Source organism: Chiloscyllium plagiosum, chromosome 27 (genome assembly GCF_004010195.1).
Source record: "Chiloscyllium plagiosum isolate BGI_BamShark_2017 chromosome 27, ASM401019v2, whole genome shotgun sequence".
In the NCBI taxonomy this organism is placed as follows: Eukaryota; Metazoa; Chordata; class Chondrichthyes; order Orectolobiformes; family Hemiscylliidae; genus Chiloscyllium; species Chiloscyllium plagiosum.
In genome coordinates this window covers 28,661,833-28,688,143 of record NC_057736.1, presented here as the reverse complement: position 1 = coordinate 28,688,143, position 26,311 = coordinate 28,661,833, and the positions used below count along the sequence as shown (strand labels likewise).

Genomic DNA, 26,311 nt, shown 5'->3' with positions numbered 1-26,311 from the left:
TTTTTGAGAGGTGAGATACACCTTTGGATCTGGTAAGGTTCCTTTGTTGGAGGCAAGCCATCCATAGAAGAGGGTAAGGCATCTTTCAAGATTTTGAAAAGTATACTTATGCATAAAAAGATCATAAATTAATTGGGATTGCCAAGGTTCTCAAGGAACTGTATGGGCGGCACGGTGGCACAGTGGTTAGCACTGCTGCCTCACAGCGCCAGAGACCCGGGTTCAATTCCCGCCTCAGGCGACTGACTGTGTGGAGTTTGCACATTCTCCCCGTGTCTGCGTGGGTTTCCTCCGGGTGCTCCGGTTTCCTCCCACAGTCCAAAGATGTGCAGGGCCAGGTGAATTGGCCATGCTAAATTGCCCGTAGTGTTAGGTAAGGGGTAAATGTAGGGGTATGGGTGGGTTGCGCTTCGGCGGGTCGGTGTGGACTTGTTGGGCCGAAGGGCCTGTTACCACACTGTAAGTAATCTAATCTAATCTAATGTATAAAAACGAAGCATGGAGTGAAAAACAAAAGCTGCAAGTATTTTAGTGTGCTTGTTAATACAAGGCTATTACAAGTTTGTCCTGCATGAATACTTTCTTAATGCTTTTACAATGGGGTGCCTATCAAGTGAACAGTTTGATGGACAGTTCTAACTGCTTATTGAATGGAAAGGTTTGTTGACATAAGAGATTAGTTGAAGGAATTTCAATATATTGACATTTTTAAAAAGTGAAAGTTTTTATTCCAATAGTGAGTTCATTAATAGACACTATCTTCCTACCTCCTGAGTTTTACCCATGCTGGACACCAGGTTACTTGGCATGGGGAATGTCTAGTCTAGATTAGACTAGTGCTGGAAAAGCACAGCAGATCAGGCAGCATTCAAGGAGCAAGAAAATCGACGTTTCGGGCAAAAGCCCTTCATCAGGAATGTCATCAGGAATGCCCAAAACGTCGATTTTCCTGTTCCTCGGATGCTGCCTGACCTGCTGTGCTTTTCCAGCACCACTCTAATCTAGACTCTGGTTTCCAGCATCTGCAGTACTTATTTTTGCCATGGGGAATGTTGTGGGTATTTCCAGGAATTAATAGTCACCCTGCTATCCCCTGACCCTCATCTGCAGAGACTGACCAGACTCAGATCTTCGAAGTTTTTAAAACAGCCTTTATTGCTTGCTATAACAAAGTACTCCACAGTATCTAAACCTAACACAATGGAGACCCAGAATATAGGATTAGAGTCAGTTATATTTTTAAATTCACTTATGAGAATTTAACATTTAGCAATTAAGAGGTGTAAAATTATCTAAATTCAGTCATTCCTATTGATTAAGTTTACATCATGCATAGCATATGAGTACAACTGACCAATCACTATTTAGGTATGCCTATCTAATTGTAATATACAATTAGTGTGAAGACATATACACATCATCAGGTCAAATTGTACTACAGGCTACAATTTGTTCCTAACATGATGGTTTTTGAATATCAATCATCCTCCCTGTCTGATGTCCCTGGTGTCTTCACAACTTCTCTCAAGGCATAGAGGTTCAATGAATAACAACCCCTCTGTGGAGTTGTGAGCATTAACTTTCCTTTGTCATCTTGCAGACAGGTTAGCTCCTACAGCAACTGGTGTGTTGCTCCCAACTGTCTTCCCATTTATTGTTTAAAGTCTCTGAGACCTAAAGCTGTGGTGTCCCTTCTTGCAGTTTTGTGTCCGTGTATTTTTATCCACAGCTAGCAGCTCACATCTCACAAAGACATGCCATTGATATTACTGTACAAGATCATTTGGTTTAACTTTTTCAGAGAAGGAAGGATAAAAGGTGATGTTGAGAGCTATGAGTTGGCGTAAGTTGGAAGAGGGGATTTAATAGCCATTGGAATGATTGGAGGCATAGGGGCAAATGGAGTTTAAGAGACTATGGGAGATGGGTAAAGGAGCATAGGGTGGCTTGGAGGCAATATAGTGTCAAAAGAGGAATATGTAAATGAACATTAAGAGTTCTACAGGATGTGTGGGGAGCTTTGAGATATGGATAGGCATGACATGGCAGGAGGGGTATGAGGAGCCATGAGGATAAGGAGATGGGCACAAGGTGACAGAGCCTCTTAGACTCTCCTGGATCACTCAGCACAACTCCAAATCCATCCCATCAGAATTGTAGGGGGCTATTTTGAAAGGTGACATTTGCAGAGCTGAATTCTCTTTCGCCTCTGTATACCTAAAGTGGGCATGAGAATCAGGCCTGGGTGTATTATTCAGTCTGCTGCTCATCCATTCAAAAGTGTGAATCTGTATAACATTAGAAATTGTAATTTCAGCACTGGGATCAATAAAATTTTAAACACCTCAACACAACAAAAAGAAGGACAAGTTGTAGGAAGGTCACATTTGTAACATTGCACCATGTAACTTATCAATTCTCTGTATTGTATATTCTTTTTTCTTTAAATTCAAGACAAAGCACAAGTTGGTAAGATGATTCATTAAAGTCAACATTACAAACACAGCCAGTGAAAAAGGGTGAAAAGGAAATCCCTACATTATGCAATGTTTGTGGAAGTGTTTGTTCCACTTCCCTTCAGGAGCTGCAAGTTGTTTCTTGTCATGAGTGTTTGATGAATAATCTGTCTGCGTTACTGTACATTTTAAAAAGCATTCTGGCTCTATTGTTTAAGCAGCAGGAGACAGGAAGATGTTGAATATGATAGCAAACACCACACATGAAACATATGCTAAAATTGAAACCCAAAATCTGACATCCTTTAAGAGTTTCTGATTATAACAGCTGAAAACCACATAACCGATGGTCATTCCAGCTAGACCACCTGCAATGTGAGCCACAAATGATACCTAGAGGGAATAGAAGCATGATGTTAGAATAAATAATCTAAATGATAAGTTTTAATGTCACAATAATATTGCAGAACAAATAAAATCATGTGGTAATTTAATTTAATTCCAGTAACTCAATATTTTGAGTCATCATTCCTAGCTGACAGCATGAACATTAAATTCACTCTGCAAAAACAAGACTAATTGCTGATCCACTTTCAGACATGATGTCTGCAGTTTCCAGGCAGAAACGGTTCATGAGAATGACTCATAGAAAGCTTGAGCGATATTTTTATCCATTCACCATGAGTGAAATAGTTGAAGTGTCTAAGTAGTCTTTCATTTCTTTTACACATTGATGATGAAGAAAAAAAGTTCTCTTAATTATTCTGCCCCACACACAAAAAAATACACATTTAGCATTGGCATTTGCCAAAATATTTCATTCCTTAAGCCAATGAATGTGGTTAATGTTGTGATTATAATGAGGTCAGCCAGGTGGACATGATGAAATATGAGTTCCCTGATTAGGACTGCGAACCTGGTCCAATCAGGGAGCCCTGGCTGATAGATAGAAACAGGAGTGTCAGAGATTCTATTCACTCTGAGGAAGACGGACCAGTGTCAAGTACTATACATGTGTTAATAAAGGGTGACTTAGTGACAGGGTACCAGCTTCAGTGGAGATATTTTACTGGTGACGAAAGAAAAAAATTTGCTCCTGAAGAAATTTGGTCACAATAGTCGTCTTTGAGTTGGGATAAGCATTTCTGGCCTCATGCTGTTATTTGGGAAGCTTGACTCATTCAATCCTGCTGTCGCAGACTGGGCAAATGATATTGGGACAGATGAAAAGAAATGAGTAATTCTGCTGACAGCTTGTGGACCCCCAGCTTTATTGGTTATTAGAAGCCTTATGTTTCCTGAGGTACCAGATGCTAAAACCTTTCAAGAGTTAATGGATTTAGTTGAGAAATAATACAACCCCAAGCCTCCTCTAATTCTGAGATGCTATCAGTTTTACTTGGCAGTTCAAAAAATGAGGGGTCCATGTCAGGATTTTGACCAGGTTTAAGATCATTTGCAGAGGCCTGTGACTTTGGTTTAACCCTAAATGAGGTGCTGTGAGACTGTTTAGTCAACAGACATAACCTCCCACCAAGATCTTCATTTTGGACACTCCTGGATGACCCTGGTGGAGTGTAGCCAGTATCTGGCAGCAACCTTTGTTCAGGACAATCACTCTTGCTCTCCGTAATGAAATGTCATTCTCTACAGTGATGTGGTCTCGCTGGGTCAGAAAAGCTTTCAATCCTGGTTATGATGGCCCTTTTGTTTCTCCCACCACCACCACCAGCTGTTTTAGTTTCTCCAGAACTGGATCTTCTGTGTCCACGCTGATATTTTTAGTGGTGACCAGAAGGGTGTCCAGAAGGTTTAAAATGAGAAGGAACTCTTCCAATGTCAGCATCAACAGTGATGTATCCACTAGTGGGAGGGGGCTCAAGACATTCGCATTTGTTACTTGACTTCTCAGACTGTGTTCCAACTTGTAATTTTGCCCACTTAGAGTGAGAGCTCACTGTTCAATTCAACTGTAAGCTTTGGGCCAGACGGTCTTGGCTTCTTTGAGTAGCCCCAGTAAGAGCTTGTAGTCTGTTCTATCACAAATTTATGTCTGTCAAGTTATTGGTAGAACTTTCTCACCAAAGGTGACTGCTGAACCTTCCTTCTTTATCTCAGTATATTTGCACTCTGCATCAGCCAAAATATGGGAAACATTTGCTATTGGGCATTCCTCTCCATTGGGCCATCTATGAGCCAACAATACCCTAGTAACATATGGGGAGGTGTCACATATCAGCACCAGATCTTACTTGGGATCAAAGTGAGCCAACACTTTGGAGGAGGATAGCTGCTTCTTCACTTCCCTAAAAGTTATGTCTTGACTATGAGACCATTTCCAACGCTGACCCTTTTTGAATAACTGATGTAAAGGCGCCAAGGTGCAGGCCAGGTTATGTATGAACTTTCCAAAATAATTCACCAATCCAATAAAAGACCTAAACTCAGGTACAGCTGTGTGAGCTGGGGTACCTTTCATCGCCATCAGGTTTTTCTCCAACTTGTATAACCCAGTTTTGTTGACCCTGTAGCCCAAGTAAGTCACTTGGGATGCCAGGAACAAACGTTTTTCCCTTCTAAGGCATACGCCCACCTTGGAGAAATGTCTAAGGATTATGTCAAGTTCTCTCAGTGCTCTTTATTAGTCTTCCCTGTTATTGAGACAACATCTAGATAAATAGCGACCCAGGATAGACCTTGTAAAATGTTCTTTGTCATCCGCTGAAAAATGACATAGGCTAATGATACTCCAAAAAGCAGTCTTGTATATTGGTACAAACCCTGATGGGTATTAATTGTAGCATACTTCTGGGAATCCTCATCTAACCACATTTGTAGGTATGACTGACTCATGTCCAGGTTCATGAAAGACAGCTCTCCAACCAGCTTTGTGTATAAATTCTGTATGCATGGGATTAGGTACAGTCGGTTCTGCTATAACGTGTGTTTCTTCAATGCACATTAGCTCAAACACGATTGAAGAGTTTAGACCGTTACTTGTAGAACACAAACTTTCCTTACCTGTATTGGCAACAATGCAATTTCAGCCCCGTTTGATAAGAGGCATGATCAATGCAAGGGCAGGTCCCGTGACACACAAAGTTTGGATAGCTGAGGTGGTCGTGAACAAGCATGTGGACCACATGAAAACTGCAAACTTGTAAACAGTATGGGAGCAAAATATACTGAGCTCCTCAACAACTTTTCCAACTGTTCCGGAGCGTCGAGAAAATCTCAGAGTCTGAGGTCAAAATGGTGGAATTCGTAGCCTCCACATAATTATCACCTGAAGAAGAGGATGAATTTCTTCTGAGAAGCTCCGGGCTCAAGAGGCGGGCTACAGTCCAGTATACACCACTGTATCCATAGCTGAGTCAGAGGAACCAGACCCAGTGCAAAAATGCCTGAAGAGAGGCTACAAGAAAAGGTACAGGCCTACGTCCCTGGACCTAGTGTGGGAGACTTGTAGTGTTTGGAACGAGGTCAGCCAGATGGACCTCATAGAATATAAGTTCCCTGATTGGGGCTGTTAACCTGGTCCAATCAGGGAGCCGTGGGTGACAGATATAAACATGAGTGTGCCGACTGCCTGCCCCTCTTCCGCGGTTACGTTAGGGCCCGGGTGTCCTTGGAGAAGGAGCACCTTTGTGTCTTTCACTGTGTCTCCCACCTGCACACACACACCATGGGTGCTGGGGATAAAATAAGCACTACCGCACTTAGGTGGTAGTGTGGGGGTTAAAAAGAAAAAAAAAGAAAAGAAAAGAAAAAAAAAAGGGATAAACATGAGTGTCAGCTAGGCTATTAATTGTGAAATGGAATTGTCACCAATGGAAAAATAAACTGTTCAATATTGGAAAAACAAAACATGAGTGTCAGACGTTCTGTTCACCCTGATAGCTGGCTCTGAGGAAGCCGGACCAGTGTCAAGTACTATACACACGTAAGTGAATCCAGTAGCATCTCACCCCATCTGTTGAAGGAGCAGTGCTCCAAAAGCTTGTGATTTCAAATAAGCCTGTTGGACTATAACCTAGTGTCATGTGACTTCTGACCATGTATATAAATTGTAACTTGGTGACAGGACACTGGCTTCTGTAGAGTACTTTCAGTTATCATTTGTAGTTATTAGCAAATATTACACACTTATACTGGATGTGATTTCAAAAAACATATAATTAGAAAAAACTGACAGTGATAGCTATGAACTGTTATGCACTTTTTGCAATGTTATGACTAGAAGCCCAATAATAATTTTATGCTGTTTTCTTATTTCAATGTTTTTGCTAAATCTTCCAGGGCCTTAATGACTTCAGAATTAGATCCTTTTCAGTTTATTTCTAAATTGAACCATTTAGTTCCATATCTTCTTTCACCACTTATCATGAGGTAGTGTACAATTCTTTCTCGTGTTAATCTCTTAATGAATATGGTTTCACAGTACAAAAGATGTGTGGTTAATATTGTCACATGGTAACGCAATAGACTCCCCATTGGTATTTTAATTTGTACACCCAGGTGACTCATATGTGCTGTAGCTTGAAAGCAAACAAAGACAGATTTATTGCTTTGGGTTATGCCTATTATTCAAAAGCCTTTAAGTATTCAAAAGCAATACGACCTTTAAGCACCTACGAGTCATAAAACTGCATGAATTCCCATTGATTCACAGCAGTTCCATATCACCACAAACACATGAATAGATTTGCTCTTACCTTGTGTGTGTATCTGTCATTCAATTTCTTTCAAAGTAGGAGTTAAATAAACTCTCAGCAGAAGGAAATCACAGCAGTAAGGAAGTAAAGCCAGAAAAATATTAATTTCTATAAAAGCAGAAAAGAAGAAAGGCAGAATAGGGTATGGACTGGTGAGGGGTATAAATAAATAGAAATGCTGCTGCAATCATCAGAATGTTTCCAAGCAAATAAGGCCAGTTATCAAATCATAACTATTTATTTCTTGTAACAATCTGAACTATGAACCTTGCAGGTGCCATAACTGATTACTCAAGTCAAATGCCATTGGTTTTATTGCCTCTCACTATATCAGCCAGTGTGCATTGGTCATTATAAAGCATAAAGAACAGAAAGGTCAGCTTGGGGATGAGGAGCTACTGTATGTTAGCAATGAGATCAGAAAAAATTGATTTTGGATGATACTGTAAAACTGGCCTTATCAGCTTGTCAACCATGAGTAACCTTCTATAATTGCAAGATAATAAGAATTAGGAGCAGGGGCAGGCCAGGATTTCAGAAATATGTCAGGCTATAGCTTCACTGGACAGCCCCAAACGGTTTTGTAAGGAATACTGTACAGGGTCAACAAGCTATATTTTCTGTTGTCATTTCAGATACCTAGGTCAATGATAGGTACTCCATTCAGTTTAGTTCCTTTCTGTAGACTTTGTGGTTTAATAGAGCAAAGTGACTTGCTACAGTATTTCACGGTATAGTTAACCACGTTTCTGTGAGTCTGGAGTCACATGTAGTCTAGGCCAGATAAGAATGGCAGATTAAAAGACATTAATGAACTTGATGGAATTTGATAGTGGTTATATGGTTGTCATTCCTTACTTCCAGATACTATTAAATTTTACTTACCCTGATGGGCTTTGAACTATGTCCCTAGAACATTAGCCTAGGATTCTGGACTGCTAGTCCAGTGACAATGACCACTGCATCACTGCCTGCTCTCTAATACCCTCTTTTTTCAGTACCTTAGGATGAGGACAATCTGTCTGAAGGACTAGCCAGCATTTCATCACATTCATTTTCTACTACTTCATCTGAATGTTTCTCTCTGTGTTGTCTCATGATTTTCTACGTCCTTGGGATACTTGTGTGCCTTTTAGTTTTAAAACAGATACAAAATATTTGTTCAAAGATAAATTAATTTTTATTCATTATTCACATACATTGTTCTGATTAATTCCCCAATTTCACTCATTAAGGGACCGTTGCTACCTTTACTTCTTATATACATGTAGAGGCTTTCGCCACTTGTAATATACCTCTTGCTGTTTTCTCACACATGTCAAATTCTCCCTTTTCATTATATCTCAGTTGGCCAATGGGCCAGGGAATGGCAGATGCTATTTAATTTAGATAAATGTGAGGTGTTGCATTTTGGTAAGGCAAACCAGAGCAGGATTTATACAATTCATGGTAGGGCCCTGCGCGATGTTGCCAAACAGACCTAAGGGTACAAGTGTATAGTTCCTTGAAAATAGAGTCACAGGTAGACAGGGCAGTGAAGACATTTAGCACGCTTGCCTTCATTGGTCATGCATTGAGTATAGGTGTTGGGACGTCATGCTGTGGCTGTACAGGACTTTGGTGAGGCCACTTTCAGAGAACTACATTCAATTCTGGTCTCCATGCTATAGTAAGCTGTTGTTAAACTTGAAAGGGTTCAGAAAAGATTTACAAGGAAGTTGACAGGATTGGAGGATTTGAGCTACATGGAGAGACTGAATCTCAGGCTTTTATCTCCTGAGGAGTGACCTTATTGTAGTTTGTAAAATCAAGAGGGGCATGGATAGGGTGAATAACCAAGATCTTTTTGCCAGGGGAGGGGAAATCCAAAACTACAGAGCCTAGATTTAAGGTGAGAGGGGAAAGATTTATATGGGGCAACTTTTTCAAGCAAAGGGTGGTGCCTTTATGGAACGTGCTGCCAGAGGAGGTGGTGGAGGTGGCTGTAATTACAACATTTAAAAGGCATCTGGATGGGTACATGAATCAGAAGTGTTTAGAGGGATATGGGTCAAATGTTGCCACCATGGCAGGCGGCACAGTGGCTCAGTGGTTAGTACTGCTGCCTCACAGCGCCAGGGACCTGGGTTCAATTCCTGCCTCAGGCAACTGTCTGTGTGGAGTTTGGACATTCTCCCTGGGTTTCCTCCGGGTGCTCCAGTTTCCTCCCACAGTCCAAAGATGTGCAGGTTAGGTGAATTGGCCATGTTAAATTGCCCGTAGCGTTAGGTGCATTAGTCAGGGGTAAGTGTAGGGGAATGGGTCTGGGTGGGTTGCTCTTTGGATGGTTGGTGTGGACTTGTTGGGCCGAAGGGCCTGTTTCCATACTGTAGGGAACCTAATCTAACCAGATGGGACTAGATCAGTTTAGGATATCTAGTTGGCATGGACAAGTTGGACCGAATGGTCTCTTTCTGTGCTGTATATCTCTAAGATTCTATGAATTCAAGCCTTGGGAGCAAAATCTGAATTCTAAGATGGAAGTGTTACCAATAATCCAAGGCTGTCATAAATCATCATTATCAAGCATTAGTTTGCTGTCTGTTAAACACTTTGTTAATTTGTTAGATTATCATATTAAAGGTTATGTGTAAGAATGTCTTAGTAGTGAGAGGTTAAGATAGATATCTGGAATACTTACACGCAAACCATCTCCTCCAACAAGGAACCTTCTATATAGGGCAAACCCCACATCAGTACCAACTGTAAATAGGTATATTCAAATGATTAATTTAAACCATATAATTGAATAACCAGAAAATACAAACGGATGGCACCAAAAGACTAAATTTAAAATATGTCAAATGTAGGCTTTCCCAAACATGGTCAATACAGAAGCATGGACTGAAATCACTCATGACAGAAGATTTAACTAAAGTGTCCTAGTCAAGTGCAGTGGAATTGTCTACTTCAAACTCTTTAATTAAACAAACTATCAAGGAACTTACATGCAAGGGGAGATTATGTTGTTAAAAGTGAATGCTACTTATTTATTCATGAGCAAGAATATTTTATTTGGTATTCCAAATGTGATATGAGCCTGGATTTTTATCTTTGACAAACCAACAGTACACGGAACATTTCTGAACCATGTGCGCCTGTCTAAGGAGGAAGGTCCTGGAAATGTGGGGTCTTCCTAGCTGGGATCCAGATGAAGACTGGTGTTGATCCAGCTGACCCAAAAAAGGGAGTGGAGGTAGATACATAGGCTGCCAGATAGCCGAAATTCTTGAGAATCCATTAGTTTGGTAAAACAGCTGAGCTTCAAGAAGAGTATTACTTTGGCTGTCTAATTTCTGCTGTCAATTGCACACTGTTTATTTACACAAGATTACAGATTTTAAATGCTTGCTACTTCTGCTGTTGATACTTGAAGGGTCAATATGATTGTCACTTTTATTGCCCAGTAGCAAAGTAAGGTTTTTAGAATGGTGAAAATTTATGAATGTTGGCTCATTTTTAAAACTTTGTATTTAATATTTCTTATTGTCACTGTAAGATTAATTGGTTCTATGCAATCTATGGTGAATCAATAGGCATTAATGTGCCACAAAGGTTCCCTAATGTACACAATAGTTGTGTCCAAAACCACAAGTTTTTTTAAAAATTAGTCTAATTCCTTGACAATTTCAGAGAAGGAGACATGTCAAGTCAGGAATGGAGGATGTGAGTACGCTAACCAAATCAGTCAAAATTCTTAAAATATGCTGCTAAAAATACGAAAGTCTCAGAAAGGGTTCAGAGCCCTGAAATTGGGACATTGGGACCCACCCATCATTATTAAAAGCATGTTAACTTAACAGTATCCTGACTCAGCAAAACCCAAGACTCCAATCTCAGTGAATCTCCTCCCATTCAAGGCAATGATGATTGTGTAATGTTATTAAAAGCTCCAAAGTAGTTCACCTCTAATATTGTTTCTCTATGGAGTAGCTGTTAGATACATCTCTACAATCAGAAATTCCCTGTCATACCACATCATGACTTCTATGTGATGATAAATGATCAACAGAGGAAACTAGAGAGAATTACAAAATTGTACTACAAAATGTGAAGAATACTTACCTATGATCAAAATAAAAGCTAATCTGAAAACACCGAATAGTGGCACCATTTGTCGGAAGTTCTGCAAGAAAACAAATAAAAATATTATGGAGCTGCAGTTATTTTTGGAATTATCTTGAGCTCTTGCACACAAATAAGTTCCATTGGTCACTTTTGATGTCTAAGATTTGGATGAATGGCAAAAATCTCATGGAGATTCGATGGTGTAATGTTCCTCTTGTACTTGATGTTGGTGAACTGATCTGTGCAGTCTGTTGCTAAAATGTTACAACTGACTGCTTAGTTCATGAGAACTGCTCCCCCTCCAGACTTGCTTCAATGGAGTAAACAATCATTTAATATAGCAAACGAGAAAATAGCTGAAGTGCCACAAAATGCAAATAGTTTCTTGAGGAGGAGAGATTTGGTACTAATGCAGGAAATAAAATGAAAATAGCTTCTAATGTTTGTGTTGTTTCCCTTAAAAGGCAAGAGATCACTTTGCTTATCACCCTGCTTTGCTTTCAGGAATTCACAAATCGCTCAGGAATTCACACTCATTAAGGCAGAAAGGCACATTTAAATTTTCTACAATAACATTTAAGCAAAGGAATGTACGAGTGTTTATTTCTCCATGGATGTTTAGCTTTCTTTGTCCTTTGCGATATCCAAATATGTTTAGAATACAAAATATATATCGAGGCCATCTGAATATTTCATTAATCTGGTCCAACTTGAATAATTGCGTCAAAACTGAACTGATATGTTAATTTTTTCAATGTTACCATAAAGATTACTGATCGTCAAGTCCACTGGATAAGCCAAACTAGGCGGTAAAGATAATTGTAATGGAATACATCTAATCCTGGCTCCCAATCTGTGCAAGAATGCCAAATTTCAAATGATAAGAACAATTTATACTACAGAAGAAGAGTCTTCATTGGTTGGCAGTATCATGGAGAAAGCAACAGGAAACTGCAGGATTCCCAAGTTCTGTGTAATTTAAAGAGGGCACAAGGCTGGCACCTTTCTATCCACAGAGAATGAGTTCCTGCATATGAATACATTTCATCCTTTATATTACCACAACCCCAGTCCAAAAATTAGTTTAAATAATATAAAATTACTAGGACTGATTCTAAGAACTTTTATAAGTGTACAAAAAGCAAGAGAGCAGCCAAAGTCAATGCTGGTCCATTGGACAGAGAGTGGAGAAATTATTATGGGGAATGAGTAAATAGCAAAGATGTTGAACAAATATCTTTTGTGCAGAAGTGGGCATTGAATATAAGTAATAGAAGGTTAGACAATAAAAAGGAGAAAATTAAGGAAAGTAATACCAGAAGAGAAAAAAACTACTAGACAAACTAATTGGATTCCAATCCAACAAATGGCCAGGGCCTGATGGCTAACATCCTCAAATTTTAAAAGAGAGATAACTGCAGACCTAGTGGATCATGGAATCTATGGCTGTATTTCCTACATTTCTTATGGCCCTGGCCATTTGTTGGATTGGAATCCAATTAGTTTGTCTAGTAGTTTTTTTCTCTTCTGGTATTACTTTCCTTAATTTTCTCCTTTTTATTGTCTAACCTTCTATTACTTATATTCAATGCCCATTTCTGCACAAAAGATATTTGTTCAACATCTTTGCCATTTACTCATTCCTCTTACACCCTCTCCAAAGCCTCCATACCTTTTCTGTGGTGTGGTGACCAGAACTACACGCAGTGCTCTAAACGAGGCCTAACCAAAGTCTTATACAGGTGTAACATGACTTGCCAACTTTTATACTCAGTACCCCAAATGATGAAGGCAAGCATGCCAGACACCTTCTCTACAATCTTGTCCACTTTCAGGGAGCTATGAACTTGCACTCCAAGATCCTTCTGTATATCAAACCTCCTAAGAGTCCTGCTATTTACTGTATAAAAAATGAAGGTTCACTAGGTTGGTAATGAGTGAGTTGGCCTAGGTTGTGAGGATTAGATTAGATTACTTACAGTGTGGAAATAGGCCCTTCGGCCCAACAAGTCCACACTGACCCACCGAAGCGCAACCCACCCAGACCCATTCCCTTACATTTACCCCTTCACCTAACACTATGGGCAATTTAGCATGGCCAATTCACCTAGCCTGCACATCTTTGGATTGTGGGAGGAAATTGGAGCATTCGGAGGAAACCCACGCAGACACGGGGAGAATGTGCAAACTCCACACAGACAGTCACCTGAGGTGGGAACTGAACCCGGGTCTCTGGCGCTGTGAGGCAGCAGTGCTAACCACTGTGCAACCATGCCGCCCACAATGAATAACTTAGTATCATACAATAGAACCCCTACAATGTGGAAAGAGGCCATTTGGCCCATTGAGTCTGCAATGACCCTCCAAAGGGCATCCCACCATACCCAGCCCCACACCCTACCCTGGTAACCTGTGTTTAGCATATCCAATCTGCTTAACGATCACATTTTTGGACTATGGGAGGGAACAAGAGCACCCAGAGGAAACCCACATAGACACGGGGAGAATGTGCAAACTCTACACAGTTGCCAGAGGCTGGAATCAGACCTGGGTCCCTGGCACTGTGAGGCAGCAGTGCTAACCACCCTATGTTATCTGAAATTTTATAAAAATGAGAGGCAATGTGACTGAAACATTCAAGATTATGAAAATGCTTGATAGGGTTGGCACTGAAAGATTGTGTGTGCTGCAGGGAATCAAGAAAACAAATCACAACTTTAGGATAATGTGTTAATTATTTAAAACCGAAAAGAGGAAAACTTTCTGCCGTTGATTTGTTATTTTCCACAGGAAAGAGTTATGGAAACTCCACAATTTAGGCTGTGGTAGACAGACTTCCAACACCTTAGGGAATTAAGAGATGTGGGGAGTGGTTGGGAAAGGACTGTCAAAGCTCAAGAGCAGGCATCATCATAGAGAAAGGTGGAGCAGGCTCAATTTTCTGGATATTCTCTCACTGTGCTCCTGTTCTACATTCTGATAATTAAAATCATCCACGAAAACTGTCCTATAATTCTTACACTTCTCTCTAATTTGTTCACAAATTTGCTCCTCTACATCATTCCCAAGGTTGATGGTCTATAGATCAAATCAAGCAATACTATTGTACCCTTTTTGTTCCTTAGCTCAAGATTCCTCTGGGACATTCTCTTAATAATTAGCACTTAATATTAATATTAATAAATACTGCTCCTCCTCCTCTTTTCCTTCTTCTATACAATTTCTGAACAAATTGTATTCGGGATTATTTACTATCCTGCCGCACCATATGAGGCCATCATCCGTTATTACTATAACATTATACTTCCATGTAGCTACCTATAGCTCAATAACATTTACATAAAATGCAGTCCTAACTTAATGTTATTACTTTCCCTCTTACTCTGACACTATCTAATAACATACTATTTCCTGTTTAATACCATGTGTCTTCCCCACTGTGTGCATCTTGATATCATTCTCTGGTGTTACACCCTGGTCCCTACATCTTTGCTAAAATGTAATCTGGATAAAAATGTTTTTTTTAAAAAATGACACTTTAAGTAAATAAAACACATGATTTGGTTAAAACGCTGTTTTTCTACTGATTGCCTCCCGACTCCCCAAAGCCTCCACATACGACATGAATAAAATATTAATTAATTCTAACCACTTACCACTAAGACATTCATAAAGTAGCCTCCCATTAGAGCATATCCTCCACCTGAAGCTCCAACTAGGCGAAGCATTGGATCAAATATTGAGCTAGCCAATGAGCCTGCAACAACAGGAAAACAGGAAACAGGATGTAAGCTCCCTTGTCCAACATCAAGTGTAGAACATGAACCATTCCAGCTCAGCACAACATAATTTACCAGATCTAATAGTTCTCAGTTACAAAAGTTCTTCTCTAATCACAAAGCAAACATACCCTTAGTTAATTCAATTTCCCCTTTACCACCCTGATCCTGTGCTCATGTACGTAAATACACACTGCACATAAAAGAATATGAATCACAATTGCCAATTGATGAAAGTACATATGTGCTTTAATTCTCCACTTAAATGTTAAACCACTGGGTATGTATTGTGGTCAAAACTGGATAGTTGTAGAGATGTCCCCTTAAACCAAGCTAATCTTCTGGCCTGAGAATCATTCGGCACCACCTTGTGAGGAGAGACATCTGGAGACAGTCTTTAACAAATACTAGTGGCTTGTTACAGGTTTGTACACTCAGCCATGTCTTAATTTTTAAGAAGTGGCACCCAAACCTATAGATTGCATTGATTCCTTAACCACTTTAAAAGGTTCACTGAATCATGCCATAATCCAACACAAAGCTATACACCAGGCACAGATATGTTCCAGATTGCAATTGTTTAAATGCCTGGATAAACATCAAGATTTATAGATAATGTTTGAATGAGATTATATATATAGGCCGGCATATTTCTTGTGGTCCCACCTCTTTCATTTCTGCTGAGAATCTAAACCATAAATTCTAAATGATTAATCTTATCACATCCAGTCTTTTGCTGCAATGCACAACTCAAAAGCATCTATTTTAGGAACAGGTATAAGGCCTATTTTGATTTAATATGTAGTTGTTAGTAGCTTACAGAAACCTGGTTTAATAAAATAATAATAGCCCCTTGGACAACCTCTGAGATGTCAGGTGTACAAGTCACACACACCAGCTCGGAATTATAGGTTCAACAAAGCAAGTTGCATGCTGAAATGAAATCAAAAGACTTGGGATTGCTGGAAATCTGAAACAAACACAGAAAATGCTGGAGAAAACCAGCTGGTCAGGCAGAATTCTGAATAAGTCATACTGGACTTGGAATATTCACTCTCTCTCGCCACAAATGCTGCCAGACTTACTGAGTTTCTCCAGCATTCTCTGTGTTTGTTACAGCAAATCCCACATCCTGCACTCGTGGGAGATCAACCAGAAACCTGATTCCAAATGTCCACACATTTTGGCCATTGTCACCACAGGGGAAGGTTATATGACTTTTGAATGCAAGACTTCTGCTATGGTTCAGATGGTGCCCCAGACGGAATCAGAGGCAAATTAAAGTTGAGGATTGTGACGACTTTCACAACCAGACACAAATACCAGGTTAAGAAAAGATGGAGTCGAGAATGTGACTCTGGAAAAGCACAGCAGGTCAGGCAGCATCCAAAGAGCAGGAGAATCAACATTTCAGGCAAAAGCCCTTCAGCTCCTTGGATGCTGCCTGACCTGCTGTGCTTTTCCAGCACCACACTCCTGACTCTGATCTCCAGCATCTGCAGTCCTCACTTTTGCCAAGAAAGGATGGATTCTGCTTCTACCTGAGATAAGACCTCAAACATTGAAAGCACTGCGCCTCTAAGAGGTCAAGGAAGCTAAGCCTCTATCCTGTAGATCTTGTTAGGTGGGTTTAGTAATTTATTCCCTCCTGAAAATTTCAACTCTCCCTATTGTTTCCTTCTCTCCATTTCACCGACAGTTCCCTCCACAGCGTTACTTGATGAGGGTTGTTCTCTTCCTCATTGAAAATCCAGTCTAAAGCAGCTACAGCACCATCCACCATAATGTTCTTTGCAAATACCTCCATACGAGAAGTACATATCATAAACCTGTTAGTGAGATCAAGCTTCTCGTACTTTATTGCAAGTTATTCAATCACATTACACTTAAGGTCTGCACTGTCTGATGCTCTACTGGAGGCATTCAAATATTCAAAAGAACATTAGATAGTTATCTGAGAAGGAGGAATGCAGGGTTACAAATGAATTACTCATTTGGAGAGTTGGTGCAGCCTTGATGGACTGAAGGGCCTACTTCTGAACTGTTACTATGTGTCAAATTTGAACTGTTATTAATATACTTACCAAAACTATATAAAGAAAGTATACTTTTGGTGGAAAAATCATCTTCACATTGTACAAATACATCTTTCACAACAAGTGTTCCTGCATACTATTACCCATAGCGAATTGAGAAAACAGTTTGCACATTGAACCTGCATTGAGATTAGAATTCCTGACCTTGGAGCACCCTGTGCAAGTGCCTATCATTCTCAGCAGTTTCACTGCTGAGTTTTCCTACTGCCTTGGAAGCCTGTTAAGCAGCAGTTGATTCTAAATTAGGCTTGCAGTTGCATTATGAAAGTCTGATATTTTAATGATGGAATGCCCTCCCCATGAGCAGATAATTAAGACACCCAATATCTGCCTCTGCTTCAAACAGCAATGCATGTAGGGTAGGTCACAGTCACATCTTATATTATTGATGGTTTAGTGCAACCCTTTTCCATCCATTGTGTGATATCAGACGGTTAATATTGAAGGTACGGTCTTCATATGTCCTTGAGACAGAAATCAATTATTTCCAAGAAATAGAGAAGGAGAGTCTTTCAATTTGTAACATGAATTGCCTCCTGCAATGTGGACAGTTACACTGTAGCAGCAAGTGTAAGTTTCTCTAAAAGTAGCTATCCCAAGTTAGATTTGGGAATGTTCAAACTGTTTGGAATTATACGGAGACACCTACATACAAAAAACATTGCAAAAGGATAGCATACAACATTACTCACACCGACACACCATGAATTAGTGTGTGAAAACTTCAACCTGATGTCCTTTGATAGGCTAATTTTACCCTCCCTCCTAAAGCAAAACAATTCCTCAATGTTAATCCCATTGTTTGGAAATGGCATCTAAAAGGATCATGAAACCGTAAAATTAACTTACCTCCAATTACCCCTGCAAGATAGACCAGCCCAACCCGATGACCTTTGTGAACCAACTCTAATGGAATTCCCAAAATAAGTTGCATAACCAGGTTCCCTATAATGTGCTGGACACTGCAGACACAAAAGTGAACAGATTATTTCCAGATATTTGTCAATATGCCTTTCGCCAACTTGACAATGATTAATGTATGATGGAAACAACATTGTTGTTATCCCAGTTGTGCTCATATCCAGAGGAAGATGTCTTTGCCATTACAAACATGCTTTGATTCAGGCAAACCACTAGCCATTCATGGTTCCAAACAGCAAAGTCATCCTTCATTACAATGGATTTCATGCATTTTATATTTTAGTTGCAGAGTACTTTCTAGATAAGGATCTGTTTGGCCAGATTTCATAGATGTTCAGGATGTTTACCTCACTCTATTGAAATGATTTGATTACACATGCATGCCTTTTCATATGTTCAAATTCAAAAAGTCAGTGGCATTGCTGGAGGCTCTTGGTTTCTGCTATTTTTCGCTCCATTTCTGTGAAATGGTGAAAAACTGAGTTTGGTGGTGCAGGAGCTTTAAACCAAAAGAATATTTTTCTCAATCAAATTTATGTTTAACATACTTCCAATAATCCAATCTGAAAAAGATGGTGATATGTTGAAATGAAAGCTTTCTATGTATTATTTCACTGTTCTCTAAATGTAAAAAGCCTTCTAACAGCAAACCAATCAGCCAATGTTAAGGCACCATTGAAAGGAGTGAAACTCAGAACTGTGTGGGAATGGGATTAAGAATGGTACCACATCTTGGTAACTCCAAAGAGGCTCTGTAAGCCTATTGGGCCAATTATATCCTTATGAGCAGGAAATTCTACACGGGTCAACATTGAAAGTTATAACATCTTTTCTAAATTTTTAACAGCTGACCAAATGGCCTCAAACTCAAGCCCAGTTATATCAGAAAACGATTCAGACTCAATTCGGGGATGCCGGTGTTGGACTAGAGTGTACACAGTTAAAAATCACACAACACCAGGTTATAGTGCAACAGGTTTATTTGGGAGCACGAGCTACCAGCACTAGGTTGTCAACCACCTGATGAAGGAGCAGCGTTCCAAAAGCTAGTGCTTCCAAATAAACCTGTTGGACAATAGCCTGGTGTTATGTCATTTTTAACTTTGAGTCAGGCTCAACATTCTGTCTCAGCTGCCTATGTGTGCAATGGAACTTACCATGCAGGGATAAACAGGTAGGCGCAAGCATTTGAGATGCATACATATGAGGTACGTAGCAATTGTAAAGGACTGTGCAATGCAAGACATAGGTCATGCCCAATAAAGGTGAGATCAGAGTGAACAGTTTTATTTTGATAATTAAAACCCACATCAATGTTAGCTCATAATGTTTAGTGCAATCGAACAGCATGTTAAATTACTCCACAGCAATTATGCACAGGATATGCAGCTTGGTTACCAAGATTACAAATTGGTAGATTATTGTTGGTAGAAATGTAATATCATAAATTATAATAATTCAACAACCATTAAAACCCAATGTTACTTATATATTTTTTCACAACAGTACAGTATTTTGCTGCAGACATGTGCAAGTTATACAACTATTTAAAGAAGTGTTGTCACCCTCAAATTTACTTCCACCTGAATAAAATATTGAATATCTTATCTTCTCTCCCTAGCTGTTGACAGGGAAGTAATTTGTAATACTCTTTCATTTCCACAGATGACAGCAGCCAGCTAATTTCATCAGTAATAGCTCAGTGTGTCATATGGTACTTGTCATTGTGATGGCCACTTGGTTTTAAAAGGATACACTAAAGCTAATTACTATTGAGGTCCAATTCCAGATATTTCCTGCAATTTTTTGTGTAAGAAACACTTACCCAGCATGCACTAGCATGTACGAGATAAATCTCCAAGCTTCTTGTCTCCTGTCTGGCCTGTAAATGAATGGACTTTCCAACACCCCGGTGTCCAAGGTAATCCATTGTTTCTGAGGCTTCCAGACTGCATAGTAAATAAAAACAGCCAGCTGGAAAATACAATGAGGTAAGTAATTTAATCAATGTCAAGGTAAAGTTGCTACACTTTGAAGGAATAATGATTTCCTACGAAGTGATGGGCAGGGTGATTTGACTTCTTGTATTAGTTAGAGATCCAGAGTTTGTATATCTGTACACCGAATCCAAGAATCAGATCTCACATGACACCAAGAGGCATTCTAGGTCACTAAGGAAACTTATAGGTAGTTTTCTTTTAATGCAGCTTCATTTTTTTCTTTATTTTCATTTTGAACAGTGTGTGCCAATGGTGGAAAACTGACCTGCAGTTCCTTTACATGACCAAACTTAATACATCCAGCCAACTACAAAAGTAATCACTTCCTGACAATTGCCCACTTGGTGAATGAGGGGGATAATTAGAAAGAAGCTCAAGCCCTTACTGTCTTCACACTGCTCCTGCCACAACAGGTCAAAGGAGAAATTGGGCAACATTATAACTGGAATTCATGCTCAAGTTTTCCTCTTGCATTTCAAGCTCAATGAATTTGGAAACAATACACCTCTCTACGATTACCCAACTTCGGCAACATGCAATTATTTGTGAGATAATTTGAACTAAATTTGGCTTCTTTGTCAATTCACTAGTCTGTGGGCTGAATTGTACATTTATTGGCTAAGTGATTTGCATCAAGTCTTTTGGAATGTTTCTCGCCATATCTTACCAAATGTGGCATATTAAATACCTACCCCAACCCTATAGTGTCCCTCTTATCTGATTCCAATCTCTCTTTTACACACCCTATTTTCAGAATGCTTGCCACTGACAGGATATCCCTGAGCACACTGTTATTCCTCACACCCACATGATCTTTTAAAGCCAAATGGGCACCCATACAAGCACTATCATTCCGGAGCTGTTGTGCAATTCTTGACATTTCCACAGGGAACACCGGGATAATTTGCAGCCTGCTTTGCAGGCAGGGACCCAGGGTCTTCCTAGATAGGAGGGTGCAGAGGTCAGATTTCCTCCTTCCCATGCCACCAGACCATGCCAATCTAATCTGAGGTTGTCACACATATTAGAGCAGTCTCAGTCATCTGGAGAAATGGTCAGCACTTGTAGGAAGGAGGTCAGTTTTCTTCTACACTCCTAAGTGCTCAACTTCTGCTCGCCCTGCTCATCTTCTCCCTGATCCCTCCCATTCACTTTATCTCTGCTACTTTACCCACCACTTATGAAGGCTTGTTGCCTCAGTATTACCTGCAACATCTTCCTCATTTGCTGTCACCCACCCCCAAATCCAACGATGCCACTATCCCAGATGCCTTAGCACCGCCTACTCACTCACATTTCTCCACCTGGATGGCTGTGCCACTACACACTTCGTCTCCAATATTTCCTCCCTCTCCCTCATTTCCGAAGGCATGTAGGCCGTAACAGGACAGAAAGAGTCAAGATAGGTGGCGGGCTTCCTGTCATTTGGCTTCTCACCCATTATGTGGACAGTATCCTAACTATGACAAACTCGTGTGACTGACTGACCATCTCAAAGCCCCTGGATTGGTAATGGAGGCTGCGTTCCTTTGTCTTGACTGAGGCCTGCTGACAGTCATGACAAACTTCTTGCCTTTGTGTCTGCACTAAATGACAAGGTAAGATACTAATAACGTAAGCCTGATAGCCTTGGCTGTGTAGGCAATGTATGCGAAAGCAAAGCAGTGATGATGTGCGCATCCAGCTAGGCTCGGAGTGACTGAGCATTATGACAGTGAGCAACAAACCCAGAGATGCAGCCTCGTCCAATCTGTGAGCTGGCTCGTGTCCCTGAGTGCACAGTGTTCTTTGCAGCAGCTTTACAATGATACCTGCCATTGCAGCACAAAGTGAGGAATCGTCCTGTACATGGATTAAAGATGTGCAATGTGGATTCATTGAGTTTGGTGCTAATGTCCACGAATATGAGGTGAGTATGGCCAGTGTCCACTGAGCGTGCCCTGAGATGTTGGTGCCTTGAGGTCCTTTGAAGAAAGTGGTGAGCTACAGTCGTCACATACTCACTCTGATTCCCATGTTGAAGTTACTCAATACCAAGCTTGTTTGGTGCATTTGGTAAGATAGAAAACTTTTTATTAGTGAGGTGACTTGGGCTGTTAACAAGGTATTGGACAAGCAATGATCCCCCTAATTGGCAACTCGCTGTTGTCCAGTGAGAAGCCTGCCTGAATGCCTGGCAGTTGCATAAAAAAAGACATGAGATGATCCTGATGTCGAGATGGGCCTTGCTGAACTTCTCATATGATTCTGCCACATATCTCACCATAGCTCAGAGCCCTATAAGATTCCAGCCAAAGTTTTATTTGTGTTTTCTTCTGCAAAGGTGAGTGATAGATTTCTTAAATCATGTTAAATCAACCTTATTTTATTTAATATCATTGGAGGATATGCTCAGCAATAAACTGTACTGCTATGCCAGTTTTAATGCATGGAAATACAACTTTCATTGAAATATATGCAGTTGTAAGTGCATTGTTGGTAAAAATAGTGTTAATAATTGTGAAATATCTCAACCAAATCAGGCTACCATAAACAACAATAGTCGAAATGCTCTGACTCTTCACATTCCTTTCAGCAAGTTCAGAAGTTGAAGGCAAAATGTTGACCCACAGTATTGTTCTGCATAACTCAAATAAATTCTCATATTTAAAATTTCTTCGCAAAGTGTTCTCATTTCTCAAAATGCTTTTTATTATATATTTCTAAAATATCTTTTACACCACGCAAAAGGCATTGCGTTTTGCATTTTGTTCCTTGACTAAGGATTTTCTATAGCGATGTCAACCACTAGATCTTTACAACAGTAATAGGAAAGACAGTTTCAAAAGGACCAATTGTCTGAATATCGCAATCTCTGTAGCATACATTTTTGAACAATGGTTCTCCAGATCCTAGGATTCTATGTGGGTATCCAAAGGTCTTAAGGTCCTGCTGATCGGTTGCTATACTTTTCTACATTGGTGAATTTACTAACACAATAATTCTGAATGTTGGATATTGGGTACTGTCTTTCAGAAATTGAGGCATAGGCCCCACTGAGGTGCCTTAACTTTTACAGGGGCTCCCTATATAGAACAGCATGAACATTAAAGCACAAAGCCAAAATGAAAATCATACTGCAAACTACATACAAAATTTTATAAATCATTTGACAAAGTTGCACTGCACAATAGAAAAGTTGGAAAAAGTAATTTGAAATGAATAGGAGTTACTGGCTCCGACTTATTTTCACAGGTCAGGTACATAGAGTCAGACTGGGCAACCCAGGAATAGCACAGGAAGGTGCCAGTTTCTGAGGGGGGAGGGTAGAAAGCCTGCCTCAAGGATCCAGTGAGATGTCCAAAACTTAAAAGAAAAAAATCATTAAAACATTCCTCTAGTCCTCATCCCTCACCCCTAGGCACACCCCATGCCTCACCCATGCCAATCTATGTCATCCAATGCCATTTACCCATTCCCCAGTGCCACCTATACCAACTTATGCCTCTGTAACCATTTCCCACTTTCTGCCACTTAGTGCCAGCTGATGCCGTCTCATTGTTACACCTTTCCTTTTCAACCCAGCATGTTAAACCACCTACTATGCATTAATAACTATTGCACAGGAGAAAAAGTGAAATTCTATAAGTTAAAGTTCTATATTGTAGAGCACATCGTACTGAAGAAAGCACTCTCATTCATATAAATGCTTCTTGATAGTTTTTGAAACTCTACAGTTCCAAGGAGTTTATACACCTGTTCAGCCATCTTCCTCTACAGTTAACAGTCCAATAATCCCAAAGGATACCTGAGACTCTCCTAAGGCTCCTTCACAAACCTCCGGCACCCCAAAACAAAACATTTCCAAAGCTGGGCAAATATCACATCCATTGGTGTACTCTGGCTATCCAAATTAATCTATAAAGTTTAGATTCGCTCTACTCTTCAGGTTCCACACTACAGGGATGCCAAAGTCCCACTTCAATGGAGGCAGCTGAGTGATTTACATGGTCAGCTGCCTCCATTAAAGACACATGCAAAACCCGAACTGACTTCACACCCACACTTTCAAAATCAGAAGTGCCATGTCTGGGGCTGGGACTTGTGATTTCTGGTCGCTTTCACTAGTTTCACCATGAGAGAGATGGTCTTTGTCATCTTTGGCCATTATATCAACATGTCTAGGGTATAGACTTTGCAGATCAAATGAAAGAAGCAAAAATCAAATTTATGCATTTACTTAACATCTATCACATAAAATATTCAAACTATTTTGGCTAACTGACATATAAAATAAGATGCCAATTAGAGAGGTTTGGAGGAGTGACCAAAGCCTTGTTCAAAGAGTTGGCAACCGAAGATTCATGTTGGTAAGGCAATATTTTCTATTTTTAAGTCCTTTTGCTTGTCAATATAAAAGGTTCTATATTCAGTATAAATTAATGTAAATTAAAAGATTTATCACCAGAATAAAAACACAAAATATTGTAGAATCGATAAATCAGAAATTGAAACAGATGCAAGGTCAATTACTTAAAATGACAACACTGTTCCTCTCCACACATCCTGCCAGATGACCTGAATGACATTTAGGAGCAAATTATTGTGGATGCTGGAACCTGTACTGAAAACAACAAATGGTGGCGATCACAGCGGGTCAGACAGCATCCACGGAGAAAGAGCAAGCTAACATTATGAGTCTGGATGACTCTTATAGAGTCATAGAGATGTACAGCATGGAAACAGACCCTTCGGTCCAACTCATCCATGCCACCAGATATCCCAACCCAATCTAGTCCCACCTGCCAACATCTGCCCCATATCCCTCCAAATCCTTCCTATTCATATACCCATCCAGATTCCTTTTAAATGTTGCAAATGAGCTTCCTCTGGCAGCTCATCAGAGCTGAAGTGAAATGTGGAGGGGACGACATTCATACTATAGTTTGGAGGTTGCTGGTGGGGGAAAGATTTTCATAGTTCAGATTAAGTGATTGAAATGTGAGAATCGCAGAACAATCGTGTGTCTGACTCCCTCTGAATTTCACAGGGATCGTTCCCTCTGGGACACCTTAATCCATTCCACAACCACCAACAATAACCCCCCCTTTGCACGGCACCTTCCCATGGAACTGTGGAAAGTACAACATCTGCCCCTTCACCTCCTTCCTGCTCACCATCCTCGGACCTATACAGTCTTCCAGGTGAAGCAGCATTTCACCTGTACCTCCTCCAATCTCGCACGTGGTATTCAATGCACCCTATATGGCTTACTCTGCATTGGAGAAACCAAACACAGAGTGGGTGACCACTTCGCGGAGCATCTCCTGTCTGTGTGCAAGTGTGACCATGACTTTCCCATAGCCGGTCATTTTAACACAGCGTACTGCTCACATGCCCATATGTGTATCCTCTGAATGTTGCAGTGCTCCAGTGAATCACTGGAGAAACAGCATCTCATCTTCAGACTCGGGACTTGCAGCTTTCTGGACTTCAGTTCAACACCTTATGAATCATTTCTTCCCTTTTAGCTTGTTATCATGTCCTCGCTCCCCTCCCCCCATCCCAGGGGAACTGTCTGTCCTTTTAAGTCTGGCAGAGATACACAATTGTTCTGCCATTCTCACATTTCAATAATTTAATCTGAACTATCAACATCTTTTCTCCCCCAGCACTCTCCACCCACTACCCCGACACCTTCCCCTGCCCCAATTACTGCATAAATGCTGTCCCCTCCACAGTTCACCTAGTCATTTCGGCTTGAAATGTTAGCTTGCTCTCTCTCCATGGATGCTGTCTGACCTGCTGTGATCTCCAGCATTTCTTGTTTTCCCCTGGACAACATTTTTTGTTTTAATTTCTTATTCCCAGTACCTGCAGTATTTTGCTGTTGTATTAGATAATTAATTCACTGTCATTTCTAGCTATTCCCAACTATTAGAATTGCTGCTCTTCTCTCCATCATGTCTCCTCATGTCTCTTTTATTTTCTTAATCCTCACTGGTTCCTATTTCCCTTCTCATGTGCAATCAGCTACCCATCAAGACTCATTTTGAGCCATACCTCCACTTTTGATGAAAGGTCATTGACTTAAAAAAAATTAACTCTGCTTCTCTCTCCCCAGATGCTGCCAGACCTGCTGAATATTTCTAGCATTTCTTGTTTTAAGTATTGCTGGAAATGCTTGTTAATCAGCTAAATACTAAAGCTGGATTACTACCATTTGTCCATTTATCTTCTAATGGACATATTTTGATG

At 40.2% G+C, this 26,311-nt stretch overlaps 1 protein-coding gene across 3 annotated transcripts in view; it reads right to left on the bottom strand.

Moving 5' to 3' along the window:
- Positions 1-971: 971 nt before the first annotated feature.
- Positions 972-26,311, bottom strand: part of rhbdl2 (rhomboid, veinlet-like 2 (Drosophila)) — a 65,060-nt gene continuing 39,720 nt past the window's right edge. The window contains exons 3-9 of one of the 3 annotated variants that reach the window (XR_006315698.1): positions 19,900-20,048; positions 18,003-18,115; positions 14,935-15,035; positions 11,276-11,336; positions 9,852-9,913; positions 7,172-8,300; positions 2,791-2,849 (exon numbers count right to left, since the gene is read on the bottom strand). Coding sequence is in view for 2 of the 3 variants with exons in the window: in XM_043717814.1 (XP_043573749.1) it covers positions 2,670-2,849; positions 9,852-9,913; positions 11,276-11,336; positions 14,935-15,035; positions 18,003-18,115; positions 19,900-20,048 (666 nt within the window). In the remaining variant the exon portion in view is untranslated. Of the gene's footprint in view, positions 2,850-6,164; positions 8,301-9,851; positions 9,914-11,275; positions 11,337-14,934; positions 15,036-18,002; positions 18,116-19,899; positions 20,049-26,311 lie in introns of those variants that run through there. The other 2 variants (XM_043717814.1, XM_043717815.1) reach the window with 2 other exon arrangements.